Source organism: Meles meles, chromosome 9, assembly GCF_922984935.1.
Source record: "Meles meles chromosome 9, mMelMel3.1 paternal haplotype, whole genome shotgun sequence".
Classification (NCBI taxonomy): Eukaryota; Metazoa; Chordata; class Mammalia; order Carnivora; family Mustelidae; genus Meles; species Meles meles.
The window spans coordinates 44,860,610-44,881,216 of record NC_060074.1 but is presented as its reverse complement, the minus strand read 5'-3'; the positions used below and the strand labels follow the sequence as shown (position 1 = coordinate 44,881,216).

Sequence of the window (20,607 nt, the reverse complement as noted above, 5' to 3'; positions counted from 1 at the left end):
GGGCTGGGCAGCGTGCCTTCCTCTGGAGCTACAACAGACTACTGCGCGGAGTGAAGCATCAGAGCTGGACAGGACCGTCCCTTTTACAGAGCAGGAAGTGGACACCTAGAGAGGTTGTTGGACCTGTCCCAGGGCACAGGGCTGGGACTCTGACGTACATTCCAGAACTCCTGTCTAGTCACCTCTCAGGACACCCTGCTGCCCTGCTCCCCCTCCAACACCCACAGCACCAGGAAGCTCTCCTTCCTCAAGACAAGACCAGAGCAGGATGGTCGATGGGTCCTAGCTGTTGGAAGCATTACATGAAAACAAAACGAAACAAACTGTCTCCATGTAACTATTTATCAACTTGGATAGCTATTTAGCCAAACTGTACTGAAGACCATTAAAACACTAGACCAGGGCTGACTTGCGCCCTTGAACCTGCCACTCAAACACTGCTTCCCACTCCACAGATCTGTCCATTCACTGTTTCAGCCGGTACAGCAAATGGCTCCCCAAGGACGTGGTGCACATGCACCAGGATTCGGATTTTCTGGTGTCAAGCAAATTCCACCTTCTTTCCACTTAGTTTCTTTGGGGGAATGAATACACTTGTAATTCTTCCACTGACAATTCTGTTGATAGTTTTAGGTGTTAAAGCAGGGCCGGGAGAGGTAGCCAGAGTTCCTCCGGTGTGGCCAGTGGGGCAGCAAACAGGAGAGGGCCCAGGTGTCATCATTCAGCCTGTCCCGCAGGACCAGGCTCCCATCAGCACGGCGGATCCCAGTGTCGAGGACACCCATGTCCCCCATGCCACACTGATAACTGACTCACAAATTTATCTTCTGTCTGAATTCGAATCTGGGTTGAAAACTGACCGTAGCTCATCTGTCAGAGACTGGCTGGTGTGTGGCCTTATAAGGAATTTCTTCTGTAACTTGGTTCATTTGTGTGGTTCCTCTATCAACCCGAGCCCAGGTCCCTCAAGTCGGGGATGGTGGGGGGTCAAATTTCACAACTGCCTCAGAACATTGATACCTTGGCACCATTTTCAATGTTCTAAACCATGTTACACCGTGTAAGGGGCCACTCAGGGTCTAAAAAGATCCAGCAGAGCTCAGGGGAGGGGAGGGGAAGGCTTGTGTGACTGACACCCAGCCACGCTGAAATGCTACGGCGGCTTGGCTGGGTCAGCAAGAGGACTAGGTTCACTCTGAGTGCAGCCTGCCTCCCTGCCTTGCTGCGGGGAGGCCTGGCCCCCTGCCTGCTGGCTCCGGGTCCGTGTCTATGCCGGTACAGCCCAGGCCGCCAGAGTCACCAGCTGGGGACCAGGACTGGGGGCAGGAGAGGTGGTTAGGAAGAGAGAAGGGAGGTCATGGAGGAGGGTGAAGGGGAGGGGCGGAGCGGGAATGTGAGAGACAGGAAAAAGGAGGGCTGCCGGAGGGACACAGGCAGAGAGGATGGTGGCAGTCCGATTCTCGGGTGTCCCCAAGATTCCTGCCCTGGTGCACTTGCTCCACAAAATCCTCTCCCCTTGAACGTGGGCAGCACCGTGAGTGGGAGTGATGCCGCTCCTGTGACTAGGTGATGTCTCAAGGCCAAAGAAACACAAAAATAATTAAGGTCTCTCATCAGCTGACTTAAAAGATAGATGATCCTAGCTTTAAAAGAGGGTTTGGAAGTCAGACAGACTCTCCTGCCCGTAGCAACAGATAAGAAGACAAAGAGGTGGGGTCTGGTGTCACAGGGCTAGTGTCTCTGACCCGGGGGGAGTCTGAGCTGCATACACCCATCCCGTCCCACCCTGCTTTCCTGTAGCTCTGCTTGGGATTGGACCGAAGATCCCTGAGACCACCTCCATGAACACGCAGTTCTTGACCCCAAGTGTGACCTCCTACTGGACAGGCAGGCTTCCAAAATAACATCCCACTGGACCACACAGACTACGTCTCAGCTACCCCGTGGGCCTCCCTCCACCCCGGAAGTGGCTCCTGTCTTGGCCCACCCACTCCTATGGTCCTCAGGTCCAATCCAGAAAGTCTGTCCTGGTCATGAGGACAATGGCACCAACAGAAGAAAACCCACCAGAGCTCCCGATCTGAGGGACCCAGGCCTGGATGATAAAGGAACCATGGGAATGAACCAAGTCACAAAGTTCCTTACGAGGCTGTATCAGCTGTCGTCACTTGACCTTCAGTTAGAATTCAGAAAAAGGCTAAACTTCGCAGGCAGTACGATTTCAAATCGTGCTGCCTTGTGAAACACCTTCCTTTCTTAGGGTTCGCATGGGACTCAAACCTGGGAAGCAAGACGCCCATCACATAGGAAGTGGTAAAAATCATGCTCCCTTCTGGGAATCCAGCTAATTAAACACCAACAGACACAGGTGTCGACATTTAAACCGGTCCAAACACCTCTGCATTGCCAGCTTCATGAGCACACGACTGTGACCAGCATCACAAGCCTGGTCCTGGCCCGAGAGGCCTGAATGAAAGACTAGAGAGTCTGACGACACAAGTCAGCCTGAAACACTGATGTTACCGAGAACATGAAAGAGCCCAACCCAGAGCCTATGAGACCATGATCCCCCAAACGATCCCTGTGAAGTCACCAGAAAGAAACATGACGTGATCAAGTCATGAAGTGAACAAAAAGTACAAAACAGCTCTGGTCCACCACGGTGATAAGCAAACAGGAATTCATTCCCCACAGCATTTCCTGGGACGCCAGCACTGCCCTCCCGTTGCCTCAGGCCAGGCAAGGGTTCTTGGGCTCCCCCCATGTTCTGTGTGCAGGACAAACCCATCACCACCTGCCACCTTTGTGAACTATAAACTCACACTCTTGAGGTCACAGCTATGTCACAGTTTGTTGGAGAGTTTCCAAATGCTTACTTTCACTTCTGCACTTAGCTGGTGCGGAGGGACAGCAGTCACTGGTGATGGCCAGCCCAGGCCCACCCAACCTTGCAGCCCCTTCAGACACGGCCAGGGAAGGACTTGTAGGCCATGGTGTGGGTCCTCGGTCTCTGGAGGAGACAGCCAGGGCTGGGGAGTTGGAATGTGGGACAAGGTGGAGAAGCCAGAGGGCCTGGGTCATGGGCCCTAGCTCTCAACCTTATCCTGAAGGAATGTGAAACCACTGGAGGGTTTTACAAAGGGACATGGAGGGGCTGACCTCTGTTTGAGAACCAGTGCTCTGGCTGCAAGGTGGGGAAGGGGCTGATAAGAGGCGGGCAGAGGTTGCTTTGGGCCAGCAACCCTGGGAATATGAACAGGTGGGATGAAGCAAAGCGGGGTGGCCAGAGGGCATTGGAGGGGTGCCAAGAGCCTAGAGTCCCAAGCTCGTGTGTGCCAGCAGCCAGAGAACCCTGGTGAAGAAGCCCCACATGCCATACCCGATGCTTGTGATGTGCAGGGTGCTTCCCCAAACCTGGACAGGACATCCCGCCAGGGCCTGTGTGGGGCTCAGAGTCGGGGAGTGCCATCATCTCGATCCCCCTAAACTCCCCAACTCAAGGAAGAAGGTGATGGTCCATTGAAACTGGAAGGACAGAAAGGGGTGAGTTTGTGGGATGTAAGACAGAAAGTCCAAAAGGCACAGGGGTTCAGAAAAGTAAGCTTGGAAAACAAGACCGCGCACCCTGCCCAGCAAGCAGTCCGCTGCCTCATTGTTCAGCTCCCGTGTTGCTCCTGGGATGCTCCCCTAAGTGACCTGTGACCAAGCTCGTTCTGTGATCTCAGGGCACCTCCCGGGGTGGCAGCAGGGCAAGCTGGCTTGGTCCTTCCTCCTGGTCCCGGGTTGCTCCCTTCCCTTCCTACAAGAGCTGACAGGAGACGGGCGTCAAGCCCTCAGCATCTGCCCTCAAGGGCCCCAGGAAAGGCAGAGCTCTGGGCCGTAAGCCTCCTCCTGCTGCCCACCACGTCTTTGTTGAGATACATACTAAGAAATACCTAAGATGAAACAGTATGATTGCCATCAGATTTGCCTTCTAATAACTAGGGGGAGGGGGGTGGAGGGGTCTGAAGGGATGTAAGCTGACAGCTGCCGGGCTGGCTGGTGGGCCCTCTATCACAGTGTGCAACCCCCCCAGAGCATCAGCACACCTGGAGAAGAGTTAGAGATGCAGAATCGCCTCCCATCCCCAGGCCCTCCCAGTCAGCTCTGGGATGGAGTCCAGCCTGCTTGGGCTTCAACATGCTCCCCGTGTGTCTGTGTGTGGGGCGGGGGGTGGGGGGGTGTTGACACTCGCTCAAGTGTGGGGAACTCTGTCTTCTGTTAACCCATCTGTGTTTGGGTATGTTTGACATATTTCATAATAAATAGGAAATTTTTAAAAGGGAGGGTAAAAGGGGGAGGCAGGCAGAGAGAGAAAGAGAAAGGAAGGAAAGAAAGGATGGAGCCCCCAAACCAAAACCATGCTCAGGGCTGCTAGAGGTGGCCGGGGGTGTTGCTGGAAACCCCTACAGGGCTGCCGCCCCCCCCCCCAGCCACACCCCCAGCTTCCCCACAGCTGCCCCCTGGCTGCTCCCCCAGCCACACCCCAGCAGGCCTCTCCAGGGTCTGGGGAGGAGCCGATCCAGCCAGGCTCCTGGCCAGAATGCAGTGTCCTCTCCCCCAACAGGCCAGCCTCACCCTTCCCCCAGGGACCCCCCGCCCTGGCCTCAAACCCCGCAAATGGAGCTTCAGAGACATTGGGCTTTAAAGCAAGGGGCCCTCTGATGATGGAGACAGTCGGGAAGAGAAGCCCCCACTCATCACCACCAGAATCTCCCTAGAAGAATTCTAAAAGGCGGAACCCTTGACTCCACAGAGCCCCCGTTACAACTGACCCTAGACAGACAGGACTGCTCTCGGATGCAGGGGCGTTGTGTATACCACGGGAGACACTGTGGACACACACGGCAGCAATGGCCTGACCCCCGGAGCCTCTTCTCAGACGGCTCATGCACCCCTGCTCTCCCAGTAGGGTCTCTGGAGGCCCTGAGGCCCCCAGCCCAGGGTTGGCCACAGGGGCACACAGGTGGCCGGGGACAGGGGACGTGTCTCCCCCACAAACCCTGTCTCCGCAGTGCAGTTCTAAGGTGTCTATATCCTTCCTGTGGCTCCTACCCATTTAACTACCTCGAGGACCCCATGGGCTGACCATCAAAGAACAGGCAGGTGATAAACACCGGCAGAGCAGGAGTCCCAGGAGCAGGATCTGCTGCTGTGGGAGGAAGACACGGTCACTTCCTGGAGAGCCTCGTGTGGCCTCGGGGCTCCTGGCTCTGGGTCCGCGTCCTCAGCTTCCATGCTTTCCAGGGATTTCGGCAGGGTGTGGAACCCTATACCCCAAGCCTGCGTATCCTGTGATCCCAGAAAATGTTCTTATTCTTCCCTGCGACTCTGCAGTTGCTCCCAGGGGTTCCAGAACTCTACGTGGAAGCCAGAAGGGGAGTATGAGCCCTGACTTGGGAGCGATTCTTGACAAACGGGACTTTAGGCACTCTTGGCACTTCCTACAGTGAGGTCTGGGGGCTGGAAGGGCACCAGGAGGAGGGCTCTGGAAGTCAGCGGTCACCTGCCACGACAGGACACAGAGCCCAAAGCAGGCTCACGCACACCGCTAGAGTGCCGACCACGGTGGCCCATGCCCTGTGACCAGGTGTGCTGCCGTTTGAGTACAGGTGTTTGGGAGGAGGCTGTCCCCACACATTAAGACCACTGCTGGGGGCCACGGAGAGAGGGCTGAGCCGTGGCCACACCTCAGGGACCCCAGGGACTGCCACCTCTTTGTTCCATTTGCTCAGATGTAACATGGAAATGAGCCACACGGGCTGTTCAGAAACACAAGCAATCTGGCGGCTGTAGAGCGTTCTAGAATTAAGGGGAAAGTTTTACTACTGGTAGTACACATTCTTTTTAGCCTTTAGGTTTTAGAATCAAGCAGAACTGAAAAACCAGACTATTTTCTCAGGCTGCATCATCTAGCCAGAGCTCATAAGCTCTCAGGGAAAGGTTCGCTCATGGGAAGGTAGGAGGAATCTCACGCAGCTGAAGCCTGAAGCGATGACAAAGAAGCAGTTTTGTTTGGAAACCAGCAGAGCCTTCTGCCCTGTGAGATCTGGCCCCAGGCTGACAAAGGCTCAGGGCTCCCGCTGGGGCAGGCTGGAAACCTCCGATTCGCTGGAGGCCGTGGACACAGGCCCACAGGAAAGCCCCTTACGACGCACTGCCCAGCTCTCATCTGGATTGGACGGCTGTGCAGGGTAACCACAAGGTTGATACAGAGTCCCTGCCCAGAGTAGGCCTTTGCTACAGGAAGTGGCGACAGCCAGCTTGTATTCTGGGTACGTCCCCAATCCCTCGTGTGCGGCAGCTTCTCAAGACGGGCTGCTGGTCCAAGCAGCTGAGTGGAACAAGGGACATGCTCTCCCACAGGGTCACCATCAGGAAGGGGAGCGCGTGAGCCAGCAGCTCACCAACAGTGGCTCGTGCCATCTCTGCACCCGGCACCCACCACCCCTTGGTCCTCGGCTGCCATGTGCACTTCACGCTCCTCTTTCCAAAACCCTGGCTTTCACAATTACTGTAGGTTCCCCCAGTGGCTTTATGGCCACGCCTGTGAGTACAATCGCCACAAGGGGAAGGTACTTTGGGATTGCAGATGCTGATGGGGATAGGAACAACACTTCAGAGGGCATTTTGAGAATCTGGGGGGGCACTGAAGGCATCATGGTGACTGGAGGCAGGACACAGCAGGCCAACCATCCTGCCTTCAGACAGACCTCCACAGTGAAGAACTTTCCCACTGACCACTCAGATGGAGAGAAGAAACCACCTTATAATTTTCTGATCTACAAACTGATTCCAACTTACACATAAAATCAAAATACAATTTGCGCCCTTGTAAGATACACTGGCTATTTCAGGAATGTGATCAGCATGAAGATTGAGGGAAGATGACTTGGCTGTGTCCGGAACTTCCTCAAGAGTCAGTGACCACTTGGGAATGTCAAGGCACCCACAGCCGCAGGCTGCGCGGCGTGTGGGTCTCAGCACCACAGGCCTGCATCAATCTGCATTCTCGGCTATGGCTCGGGGCATCGTTGGCTCACCCGAGACGGCTCCCTTGGTCTTCTGGTGCACCGGGGCTAAAGCCTTTCTCTATCGAAACCCATGTTCTCCTAGGGCGATCTACCTTTGTTTTATCTCTTTTCAGTGCAACAGCTGAAACACTGTATTGACGTGACATCACATGTCCCAGCAGATTCTACCACAGATGAATTTCATTTCAGGTTAGCAATGAGAATGTTAAAAACATGTTACAAAAAGGGGGCCTGGGTCCGACAGGGTTGAGAGCCACAGCTTTGAAAGTGCAGAATGGGACAGGGGAGCTGAGCCTCTCTACAGCTCGGCCGAGCGGTACAAACAGCCCCGCCACAGGTCAAGGGCACGGGGCTGCGAGCCGCTGTGTGAGCCACAGACTAAACACGACACGCGTTGTCCATTTTACTTGAAGGTTTGGAAAACAGAAAGTTAAAGACTACAGCATAGGGGTGCCTGGGTGGCTCAGTCAACTGAGTGTTCGACTCTGGATTTCAGTTCAGGTCATAATCTCTGGGTTGTGGGATCAAGCCCCCATGTTGGGCTTTGTGTTGCGGTGGGTGGTGAATTCTGCTTGGAATTCGTTCCCTCTGCCCTTTTCCCTGCTCACTCTCATTCTCTCAGTCTAATACACACACACACACACACACACACACACACACACACACACACATATATAAACAGACTAAAATAACTAGTTATCTAAAACACCAAGTTGCCACCAAAGACAACTCTGGTGAGTTCTGGAATAGAATGTAAAATTATTAAGGAATTTTATGAAAACACCAGCCTTCAGAGAGACCTCTACCTTGCAAGACTGGGCCACGGGCCTCCAGGAGTCTAGACCAGGGCACCTGGTGGAAAAGCCCAGAGCATCGGGCACCCCCTCTCCACAGGCTGGGCCACAGCGCTCCGGGTCTCTGCAGACGGAGACCATCCAGGGAGGGGCCTCAACACCCACTCGGGTTCTGGGTCTACCCTTCACCACTTATGTGGGCTCTGACAAACTACATCACCTTCTTTGTTGTTGGGGGTGTTAATCATGCAATATTTATTTGTTCATATCTGATTTCATTATCTTCTCTCCAGAGTAATTAACATACTGTGTTATGTTAGTTTCGGGTGTACAATACAGTGATTCAACAGCTCCACGCATTACTCAGTTCTCATCACGGTAAATGTGTTCCTTCATCCTCATCACTTATCTCCACCTGCCCCCAAGGCCACTCCTCTCTGGTGACCATCAGTGTGCTCTCTATAATTAACAGTCTGCCTTTTGGACACTGCATCACTCTTGGACGTTAGCTCTCATCACAGGGAACCGGGGAACCAGGCTAAGCAATCTCCGGGAGTTTCCTTTACTTCTAAAATGTTGTATCTCTACACCAGAGGAGAACTCTTTCTACAGTGAGACTGTCAGTTCTCTTTCCCCATTTTGCTACTAGAAATCTCCTGACTTTGCTTTTCTGAATATGAACTTTCTTAAAAAAACTCTCCACATACCAAAATAACAAACTGGTCCGAATCAGGAAAAATATTATTCATGTTACTTTATAGAAAGCAGTGACTAGCAACATTCGCCTTAAACTTCACAAAGTAACATTTACCCAGTGAACCGTCCCAGCACAACCTTCAATTTGGCAACTACTCCTACACGGATGGAGGCAAATGAACATGTTGCAGTGTCCTCCACACGGATACATTTCTCCTCTTGCTGTTTACATCTTTTATATTGTTTTCTGAGTTGAGAGAAGGCCCGCATTTCCTTCAATAGCCTCAATGAGCTGGAATGACAAAGGAAGCAAGAAAGAGCGACAAATAACCATGTGTGACCGACAGGGGAGAGCCATCTTGGCCTCATCTGTGCGGCTGGGCCTCCAGGTGAAAGGTGCTCTCTGGTCAATGCATCTGGGCCCCTCTCCTTTCCCCTTAACCTGCTCTACTCACAGTCTTCCCTGCAAACCCCACATTTTTTTAAGGTGTCACAAAAAACGGACATCGTTCCTTCTCAGAATAGGGCTGGACACTCCAGAGCTTTCCTTTATGGGGCAGCACACGACTATTTACACTGCCTCTATTCGAGCGCTACTCCTGGAACAAGCCAGGAGAGAAACAGAAGCCATCATTTCATCCTTCCTTCCTCCCTCCCTCTTTCTTTTAAGGTTTTATTTAATCTGTTTGAGAAAGAGAGAGAGAGCATGAGTGGCGGTGGTGGAGAAGGCGAGAAGGAGGCTCTCCGGCACAGGGAGCCGGGTGTGGGACTCAATCCTAGGACCCTGGGACCACCACCGACCAGAGCTGAAGGCAGACGCTTAACTGACTGAGCCACCCCGGCGCCCCCAGAGGCCATCATTTCCATTCTCAGTGAGCCTGTCTGTCTGGGTGGGGTGGGGTAGAGCCGCACAGCACCCAGGAAGGAGGCTTCTGTGGGATGCTGACACACGTAGCACTTACCAAGTTGGTGTGAAATTAGAAAAATAGAAATTTCTGGGGCTCTTTCAGTTTTACTCTTTTTTCCCTTATTTAGAAAAATAAAGTCCACTGAAATGTCTTTTGTCTGGGGTGCCTGCATGGCTCAGTTGCTTAAGCGTCTCTCTTCCCAGGGTGGGGTCCTGGGATGGAGCCCCTGTAGGGCTCCCTGCTCAGTGGGGAGTCTGCTTCTCCCTCTACCGACTGCTTCCCCTGCTTGTGCTCTCACTCGCTCTCTCAATGAATAAATAAAAAATCTCTTTTAAAAAGACTTTATTTATTCATTTGAGAGAGTGGAGAGAGAAGAGCACACAATCTGAGGTGGGGGGGGGTGTTGGCTGGTGGCAGAGGGAGAGGGAGAAGCAGACTCCCACCGAGCAGGGAGCCTGATGTGGGGCTCAATCTGGACTCTGAGACTATGACCTATGCTGAAGGCAGACACTTAACCAAACTGAGTCAAGCAGGTACCCCAATAAACAAAAACAAACAAACAAAAAAATTTTTTTAAAGAAAGTTCTTTTGTCTAAAAACTACCAGGGAAAGAAAGGAAATGTTTAATAAAATGAAGATGTCTCATTATACATTCGGGCAAGGCCATGTACCCTAAGAGGCTGCCTTAGCAACCAGAAACGCTTCATCCTGCTCTAGGGTTGTGACACCCCAGAGGCTGCAAAGAGAAGCTCACAGCAGCCACACAGAAGCAGCCCCTGGCCAGACCCTCGGTGAAGGACTGTATACAGTGGCGACAGTTATCAGCACCAGCTCTGAGTTAGCAGGCCTGGGTCTGAGCCGGCTCTACCACCCGCTAGCTGGGTGCACTTGGGAAAGTCCTCTGATGTTCTGAGCCTCAGTTTCCCCTTTATCTGTACATGGAGATAACCAAACAAGGTTCCGGCAAGGGCTAGGAAAGCCGTCTACAGAAACCACTTAACAGGACTGACCCTGCAGGGGTCTGGGGATGCTGCCTGTTGTTAAGGCTTAACTCATCGTCCTCTATCTACCCTCTGTAGCGGCTAAGGACCCAGCCCTGTGAATTTAGCTTGGATGGAGTTTAAAGGCCGGGTGAGAAGATAAGCAAGCTGAGGCACCCACCAGGAGAACAGTCCTGGGGGGAATTTCAGAGCAGGGAGAGGAGGTCCCAGCCCACACGGAAAGGCCACTCTATTTCTCTCCCCCTTGGAAGATGACACACCCACTTGCCACAAAATAAAAAAAAGATGTGAGGATCCGAAATGAGGTTGCTTTGAGAAGCCTGATTACACAAACATACAAATGAAACACTTCGGTTTCAATTCAAAGTCCTCATTAAATTAAGATAAATTACTTTCCTACTACAAAGTAGTTATGCTTTTCCACTCAAGGCAAAACCACTTACATGACTTTAAAATTGTCAGGTTACCGTATTAAAGAGAAAAACCACTTGAGCTCTGGCCCTTGCCCTAATGAATGGATGAATCTCAGAATACACATTGGTGCATTGGTGTTGTTGCTGGTTTTGTTGTGTATTTATTCTGGAATCTGGCCAGGGGAAGGGGATTTCAGTAGTGGTCTCAGTCAAACCCATGGCAATTTGGAATTATGACATCGAGGAGCTAGTCAAGATAATGCTTTGCTTCACAAATGTGGAAAAAGAAGCTAATATAATTTTATCTAGAAAGTCTAAATAATGAAAATTCAGTAAATCCATTCTATGAAAATGAGCTTCTTTATTAAAAAACAAAAACAGAAACTAAAATTTTGGTGGCCCAAAGGAAAACCTGTAGGTAATAAAAAAAAATCCTCTGCTCCCTACCCGGTCTCCAACCTGTAGCGGGGGTGTAACAGGCTTATCTTAATAACAGGTTAGTAATTTGAACCTTATGGCCTCTGAAATTCCAAGATGAATACTTTTAAATATGAACGGATACTTGGAAACCCTGAGTAACTAGTCATAAACAATGCCTCTGCTGAGTCACATAGCCTGATTTTTCAGGGATAACAAATTCCTCCTGAACATTGCCTTTTGAGGAGCAAACTTGTTGCACCAGCATTTGCCCTCACAACTCTGTAGAAGCTAGATAAGGACCTCTAATCAGGTAAGACTCCAATCAACGTTACCTGAGAACAGCTCAGCGACTATAAATAACTTGATTTCCTGTGCTCAGTGTAAGTGGCAGTTGTGACTGAAGGGTTTGTGTGTGTGTGTGTGTGTTTTAATTTGTGAAGGAGGCTTCTGCTGTGTTGTATTAGCTTCAGCTTAAGAGAAAGTAACTCTTAAAGCAAAAGGGAAATTTAGTCTCATTCTGCCCTAGGGGGACACTCTTAATCCTACGAGAAAAGACCTTACTTCACTATTTTTGTATCTTAACTGCTTGGGAAAGTGACCCATCTAAAACAAGGCAGGGTTCCAGGGCTCAAATCTCTGAGCCACGGCAGGTTTTATGACATTCGTACTGACTGCACCCCCACACTGGGCAATGCGCCTACTTGCCAAGACCTGGGAACCTTGGGACAAGGACCCACAATGATAAGACGGGGCTTGGGAGACGGTGTCCATGTTCGACCCAAGCAGGCTGTCCTCAGGACAGGACCAGTGGCTGGTGAGGGTTTAGTGCCAATCAGTTATGTCGAAAAAGTCCAGAAGTGACAAAACTGGTCCTAAGCACGAGGAAGTTACAAAAGTGAAAGAAATGTATGGTTTCTACACTAGCAGAGCTCCAGGGCCAGAGCTCACTGTTGTGTAAGACACCCCCCCAACTGTTCATTCAGCACTTCCTTTTATTTATTTTTTAATAATTCTATTTTTTAAAAAAGATTTTATTGATTTATTTGGCAAAGAGAGCACAAGCAGGGGAAGCGGCAGGCAGAGGGAAAGGGAGAAGCAGACTCCCTGCTGAGCAGGGAGCCTGACATGGGGCTCGATCCCAGGACCCCAAGATCATGACCTGAGCTGCAAGATGCTTAACTGCCTGGGCCTCCCAGTTGCCCCTCAGCACTTCCTTTTAACCAGACCTTTAACCTCATAAAAGGACTGAGTTTTACTTCTGTTTCCCAGGCCCCAAATACTTTTTGCTACTATTCACTAAAAAACAAAACAAAACAAGACGAAAGGTTCACAATTTCTTCTTGGAAACCCCTGGGGCCAAACAGGTTTCAGAATTCAACATTTTTAGAAGGGTTTTGGAAGGGTGATGAGTTGCACAGGCCCTCGAGTCTGTAATCACCAGCGTTAACAGCCATCAACCAAGACATTCCCAGGCTGCAGAGAAATGTGTGAGTATTCACAATGAGAGAAATACAGATGGAAAACAGCCTCCCATCAGCCAGGGCAGGCATTCCCGCCAAATGAATTCTGCCACAAACTTAAAAAACAACAACAACAAAACAAAAACAATTTTCAGTTTTCAGAGTTTACTGGATCCTCGAATTGGGGGTACAGTGGGGCACCTCAATCAAAGCCTGGTCCAGACTCTCCTGTGACTTATCCCCACAGCACCTCTATGAAGAACACTTCTTAGTCAGATCCAATCCACGAATAAGGGTTAATGGAACCTGGCAGCCGGTGCCACGGAGAGGCCACGTTACTTTTCCTCATTCCTCTGATGGCCTGTCCCTTCCGTCCCCACATCCTGATTCTCCATGTTTACTCTTTTTTCCATCAAGGGCTCCCTGCCCAGCTCTTGGTCCCTCCGAGCTCAACTCCTGCCCAGAGCTAACAGCACCCTGCTCTTGCCATCTATGGTTTGCCTGTGCGACTCTGCAGAACACCAGCATCTCCCAGCAAGCTCCTCGTCCTTCCTTCTTCCGAGGGCCTTTCCCTGCTGGTGATGCACAGATGTCTCTGTAGGCTCCCAGGGCCCTAGACACAAGCCAGGTGAATGGATAGGAACCAGCTCCAAAGGTCTGGCTCACGGCAGGAACTTTAAACGAGGCCACAGAGGAAGCACACTAACCCAGACATTAAAAATATCCACCTGACAGTACTCAGCAAGGAAAGCAACCTTCAAGTGTGGATTCATCAAAGTCTGTTTCTATGCCTCTCCCTGGCATTTACCAGGAAGCTCCCCAAGGTCAGGTCAGTCTTATTTATCTTGGATTCCCCGCAAATACCCAGTAGATGATTAATTTCTGCCTGATGAAGGAGTGATTGTGTCCGGCTCACACTTCTATCAAGGCTTCCAAAGAAAACTGGGTGAAGTGCAAATCTCCGTAGGGTCTCTGTGCAGTACTGACCTCGCGGTTCTTTTTCAGAGTGCACCCTTTTGTCTTTATGTATTTCCATCAGCAGTCAATCACAAGCTGCCCGAAAATGTGTAATTACAAACCTTCCCCACCTTACTCCCTGTCCAGTTTTAATGTCCAACTATCCCCACATACATAATCCCAGTCCTGGGTGGGTACTGAGCTGAATAATTGCAAAATTCCACTCATGAAGGATCCTGCCAAGCCCTGAAGACCCCAGGAGACCAGCCAAGGTGGATTTGGTGACCCGGGGCCCTGGAGGTATTTGGAGCAATCGGGCCCAGCCCCACGAGTCCTAAAATCCAAAGCGGGGTAAGTACTCCAAACTACCCCGGCTGCTGGTGGTACCAGCCTCAGGGTGAAGGCACCGGCTTCGGGCACCAGTTCCTAGGTGCCGTATATTGTAAAACACCAAACTAGCAGCTGCGACGGAAACTCTCGACCACGCGCCGGCGGGGCTGAGGCCGTCCCAGGCCGCCACTGCCAGGGCAGGGGAGCGACCGAATTTCTTTCGGTCCCGGCGAGGGGTGGCTCGGTCCGCGGCAACGAGTTTTCCGGCGCGCAGGGAGGACCGCGCACACCCGGCCGCTAACGCACAGAGAGCAGAGCCCGCTCCCGCGCGCGCATCCTCGCGTGGAGACGTTCACTGCAGGGAGTGCCGGCCACACGGGGCGCACTCCGCACTTCCCCAGGCACAGAGGGCAGCGGCGGAAGGTGCCCACTGCCCCGGGGGCCTCAGAACGGCAACCAGGAGCAAAGCGAAAGTTTCGACAACGTGTTTTCCTCTTACCAGTCTCTGAGCTTCTGGGCTCAGACAGTCTATTTCCTTGTTCTGCGTGGCCGCGGGGTTGGTCATCCTGCCCAGCAATCAGTCCGCCTTCTCGAACAACCGGGGAAGAGACTCGCTAGAGTCGTCGGATCCGCGGGCCAGCAGACTCTCAGCGCCGCCGCATGCCCGGAGTGGCGGGATTACTGCTCCCGGAGACACAGCGCGCGTCGCGACGGGAACTCGCCGGTCCCAGAGCAGGGGCGCGCCTCCGCCTTTCCCGGGCTCGGGCGCGGCCGGGGCGGGGCGCAGGTGGCTGGGGCGGGCGGGGCCGGGGGCGGGGGCAGAGGGGCCAGGGCAGCCTCTTGAGCGTTCCGCCCCCCGGGGTCCCCCACCCAGCTGCCCGCGCGCCCCGCCCCTGGGGGTTCTCCCCCACCACCCCCCTCACACTTTCTCCCAATCCGGTGCGCCCGGTCCGGACCGCCCCGAGCCCCAGCTGCGCGGTTATCAATCACCGCCCAACCCCCTCCCGCAGACACCGGAAAGGCGGAGGTGGGGGGAAGGGAGGGGAAAGAAAAAGACCACAGCAGGCTCCGCCCACAACCCCGCCCCTGCTGCGCGCCCAAAGTCGGGGAAGGGCAAGTTGAGGAGCCTCGGGGAGAGGGGGCTCGCGGGAGCAGCGCTCGCGGGAGCAGCCCACGCGGGGCAGGAGTCTGCTTGGGGAGGGGCCCGTGCGGGTCTGCGCCGCGGTAAGTCCTCTGGGGCGGGGCCTGCGCGGGGGCGGGGCGAACTGCCGCCCGGACCCCGCCCCCGGCCCGTAGGTGCCCTGAGGCCCGCGGCTGCCGCCCGGCAACGTTTACCAAACTCCGGCCAGACTGAGCTTCTGCGTTGCCGCAACCTCCGCCCGAGCACAGCAGCACCTGCCGGCGGGGGTGCCCCGTTAACGCGTCACCCCGAGAAGGGCCGGCTTCCAGAACCCCAAAGCTGCGCCGCCCGCGCCCGCCTTCCGCTCAGGAAGCCGGCGCAGCAAAGAGCCGGGGTGCCAGCGGTTCCGCGTGGATCCGGGGGGCTGCGCGTCTCGGGCGCGGCCGCGAGGACGGTGCGAGGCAGAGGCGGAGCCGGGAGGAGCGGAGTCGCCCCCGCACGGGGACCGGCACCGGCCCCCCAGCCGCAGGACACGCGTACCTCCTTCTTTAAAAGTCCAACGGGCAGAACGCCACGTTTCCCGACCTCGCCTGTCTGGGGCAGATTTTTATCGAACACTAACCGGTCCTGGCCAAGCCCTGTGCCCGCGGAGCCTGCAGCCTGACTGCGCGCCCTCCTCCCTGTCTCGACTTTGCCCTCCTACCCAGAAGCTCCTTCTCAAAAAGACCACCTCCCCGCCTCAAAACCCGAACTTTCAACAGAATCGCTTGGCCCAATTCTCTGCAAAGGCGGCTCCAGAAAACCTTGCGAGACCACAGATTCACATTTCGATGTTGCAGTACCCCAATTTCTGCCACCCTAATCCAATTCTCGCCAGCCTGTTAGCGCAAGACCTGTGCGCACAGACCTTCCCACTGTGAACTCGGCGCCCCTGAGCACCAGATGTCGGAGGAGGAGCTCCTAAAGGAAGGGGTTAACTCAGAGGGTGGGCGGGCAGAGGAAGTCTCGGAGGACCGGACCTAGTTGAGAGACTAGGGGCCACAGAATAGAGATGCCAAGTAGACGTCTGGAGTGACGCCCGTGGGAGGAATTCACCACGCTTTGAATAAAGTGAACACACACCGAGCCTTCCAAGCTTTGACGAATAGCATCGTTAGGTTTGCCAAAATAACTTTCAAAGAGATTGAAATGCTTACCTTTTAATACATATTTTCTTGCTATACCTCTTTTTAAATATGTTAGTGTATTACAATTCTTAATTCTTGTAAGTTAAATTCACTGGAGAAGATAATTTTAAACTCTTCTGCATAAACAAGAACAGAACTTACGGAATTTATGGAAAGCAATAATAACTTTAGTAGTAACTTCACAAATGAGAAAGACAGATAATAAAATAGCCTTCTTTGAGGTTTCAGTTTGAATATTCCAGTCTAGGTAGGTGAATTCTAAGCTACTAGCCTTCCTAAACCCTGTAATCATATCTCCCAGAGCAGGGCACAGGGAACAGGCTTCATTTGCTAGAAGCCATCTGCATTCTCCCCAAACCCCAGGCCACTATCTAGTCTCTAGGTATCAGTTCCATTAAACCACACAGGGGAGAGGTTAAATGGGCTCTGGAATTAAAGCACCTGGTTCGGGGGGCCCTGGGTGGCTCAGTGGGTAAAGCATCTGACTCTTGATTTTGGCTCGGATCCGGATCTCAGGGTCCTGGGATCTAGCCCAGCAGGGAGTCTGTCTGTCCTTCTCCGTCTGCTTCCCCACTCCCAACCCCCACCTCAAATAAATAAATAAAATCTTTTTTTTTTTAAGATTTTATTTATTTGACAGAGCAGAAACAAGGGGAGCAGCAGGCAGAGGAAGAGAAAGAAACAGACTCCCCACTGAGCAGGGAGCCTGATGTGGGAACTGATCCCAGGACCCTGGGATCATGACCTGAGCTACAGACAGGAAGCTCAACTGACTGAGCTCTCCAGGAACCCCAATAAATAAAATCTTAAAAAAAAAAAAAAAGCACCTGGTCCAATTCCTAGTTCTGGCACTCTGGGATCTAGAGCCGGTTGCTTAGCCCTGTGTCTTAAGCTTCATCTGAAACATGCCAATGGTAACGAGAGTGCCCCCACATAGCACCTCTGGGTGTAGGGGAGGAGCATGGGCACCCATGTGCAGACCCCAATGAGCAGCCCTGCTAGAAATGGAGACCAACACTGCTGGCCAGCCACTCTCTTCCCTTGGTCGCCAGAGTCCCTATCCAAGGCTCCCAGGCTCTCCTATCCTTCTCTCCTACAGCAGGAAGGAAGTGGGGCAACAACGGGTTCAAATGACTGAGAAACGCAATGACCAGAGAAACCTTGGGAAGGGCTGGCTGCAGAAGCTGTGGGTGGCAAGACACCATCCGGAGTAAGAAGCAGCTAGCTGACTGCTTTTAGTCCTAGGAGCAAACTAACGATACCAGCAATAAAATAATAATAGTTAGTGCTCAGGAGATTTCGTATTCCACAAAATGGTAGCCCATTAGAGAAACCTGCTGTTCTAACATCCTTCCAGATGGGAAGATGCTGCGCCTGAGTGTGTCTCAGTCCAGTCGACCCTGTGAGATGGCCAAGCCTCAGAACCCTTCCCAGCCACAGGCAAGTGTCAAAGCCTATCATAAGAAGAGCCCTGAATCTTACTTCTTGGTGTTATCATATAGACCCAGGGCCCAAGAAAAACGTGTAAAGGGTCTATCTAGTTGTCATCTGTTAATTTTGATGATACATGGGTCTCTAACGGAAAGGACCCCTCAATGAAGACCCTTCCGCAAACAGGCTTTTTTTTTTTTTTATTTTTTAAACTCATAGCAAAACCACTTATGAGGGATGATTAATTAGTAATTGGAACCTACAAGCTTGTTTTTGGAAAGTTCACGAAGACATCAAAGATGGGTACGGCTGTGAAAAGTGACGTGCCTTAGAATGGGACACACTCCAAGACACATTTTCCCTGTGCTCACAGCTCGAAAGACAGCTTGGCACAGTAGTAGAAACCCTTTCCCTTGAAGAAGATAGAAATAAACCCACCTGAGAGTGTCAGGGGAGAAGGAGGACTTAGGAAACCCAAGGTTTCCATCTTCAGGAAGGTTAGCAGGATAAACCCAGGGTGTCTTGGAGAGGGCTGAGTGGCATGGGGTGGGGCATTCAGGAACAGGACAGCCCTCTGCCTAGCCGGGGCCAGTGCTCGCCCGGGATCCTTATATGAGGACCTGTGAGGTTAAAGCCACTGGTTCACTTTCCCAGTTCCACCCCCTGTTGGTCAGGGTGCCCCTTGCAACAGGTCGACTGCAAGTTTCCCGCCCCTTCCCAGCTGCCCGGCCCGGGAGCTCTGTACAGAGGAAGCGCTGTGGGTTTTGTGAAAGCTGGGCATTGTCCTAGCCGTTCCTAGAAGCCACCAAGCTTGGGATCCTCTGTGGCCTCTCAACAGAAGTTAAATGTCCAACATCTAAAAGAAACAGTTCTCCGATGTACAATACGATTATACACAGGGACTTAATTTCTTCAGGGACCCCGAGAAAACCAAGGGTAAATAGAGCTGTCTCACTTAGTTCTGGGAACCTCAGAATCATAGCTAACCAGCATGCCAGAACATTTAACCAGCAGACCACACCCAAGCTTGGTTTACTCATCTCCATGGTGTTGGCCTGTTGCTGGATTCGAGCTTCGCGTCCTCCGAGCTTCGCGTCCTCCTGTGGTTTGGTTCCAAGTGCTAGAACCACAGAGACAAACACTTCCTGGGATCCCAGCAGAGAGCAGAGGGCAGACGGTGGGGGTGGGAGGCGCTTTCAGCCTCCCCTTTGGTCAAATGACAGACACCGAGCCATTTTTCTAAGTCACACCCGTAACTCTTGTTTTCCATGGACATGAATCACTATTCATATTGATTACAACAAAGTAAACCACTCCAAATACTTCTACAAACAATGAGCTTATTATTTTTTTAACTTTATATGGATCCTTTTGACTAATACCAGAGAACGCCTCATGTTAAAAAGCTGTTTCATGAGATGATGATGCAGTCCTATGCAGCCCCTTTCCCCTTACAAAGCACTTTACACACCGAGGCCCATGAAGGTCGTGTAACTTGTCTGCAGACCCGAGTTGGAAGAGTGAGTCTGGGCTCACTAACCCAAGTCCCCACTGCAAGTCTGAGACCTTAGGATAATGTGTACAGCCTTGTGTCCCCACTCCCAGACACCAGCCAGGGGTCCCCGCTTCCAGCCACCACTCAGTGGTCTTGACTGAAGTGACAGTCAACAGACAGGCTAGGTGGATGCACTCCGTGATCCCCCAGTCTTAGCCAGTACCAGTAAACCCATCTTCCCCTCCAGGGATGCCCACAAAGCCACGTGCACACCCAGATCAATGTGCTAGGCAGCTCTGCCAAGAAGACTTAGGGCACTGGTCAGGGACATCTAGTGGAGGGCCAGACCCTGCTTGGCATCAACAGAGAAAGCTGCACCCCATGCAGCAGTGAACATAGCTCGTGGCCTGGACAGCCTCCTGTGGACAGAAGTGCCTGCGGCAAGAGTAGCTGAAAAGCAGACTGAGCTAGTTTCCTGCTGGGGCCCCACGGTGGTTCAGGCGGTTAGCACTGGATCTTGGTTTCATCCCAGGTCATGATCTGAGGGTCATGAGATGCAGGCCTGCATTGTGCTCTGGCTGAGCATAGAAGCTGCTTGGGATTCTCTTTCTCCCTCTCCCTCTGCCCCTCTCCCGCCTGACTCACAGGCTTTCTCTCTCTCTCTCTCCAATGCTTACGTATGTATGTATATACAGTTTCTGTTTACCAGGCGCTCGCCTGTGCTGGATGAGAAAGAACCATATCCTTCATTCTCTCAGCTGCCTGTGATGGGGCACTCACCCTCCCCTCCACTAGAAGTGGACCCTTCCAGAATGGGAGGGTGTTTGCATCTTGGACCTCGGGGTAGGGGGGAGGCGCTTCCTAAATGATGGATGGCTTCGTGGATGATTCTCCTGAGAAAATGGAGGACTTTGGGAGGTTATCGTTAACTCTCACCGATCTTAAGCATTTTATATTTTTGTAGCATTTGGGAATAAAAACTCTCTCTTGAAAATGGAATGTCTTTTGGAATTTTTTAAAAAGATTTTATTTATTTATTTGAGAGAGAGAGAAGGGGAGAGACAGAATGAGCACCAGCAGGGGAAGGTAGAGGGAGAAGCAGGCTCCCGGCTGAGCAGGGACCAACCCCCCCACCCCCACCCTGGGGCAATGCTGGGCTCAATCCTAGGACCCTGGGGTCATGACCTGAGCTGAAGGCGGCGCCCCACGCGGGCGCCCCAGGAATTTTTTTTTTTTTTAATAACTACCTACTTACTCAGCAATTCACCAGACTTCTTTCAAACCATTTAGATTTTCTAAGGAAGGTGGCAAGTTTGAATTTT

At 52.3% G+C, this 20,607-nt stretch overlaps 1 protein-coding gene across 15 annotated transcripts in view; it reads right to left on the bottom strand.

Moving 5' to 3' along the window:
• The window catches only part of LRRFIP1 (LRR binding FLII interacting protein 1), a 141,071-nt gene that overhangs the window by 65,945 nt on the left and 54,519 nt on the right, over positions 1–20,607 (bottom strand). The window contains exon 1 of one of the 15 annotated variants that reach the window (XR_006820290.1): positions 14,552–16,304. The exons of 12 other annotated variants lie outside the window; for them this stretch is intronic. Coding sequence is in view for 1 of the 3 variants with exons in the window: in XM_046019181.1 (XP_045875137.1) it covers positions 14,552–14,617 (66 nt within the window). In the remaining 2 variants the exon portion in view is untranslated. Of the gene's footprint in view, positions 1–14,551; positions 16,305–20,607 lie in introns of those variants that run through there. 2 more of the 15 variants (XR_006820292.1, XM_046019181.1) reach the window with 2 other exon arrangements.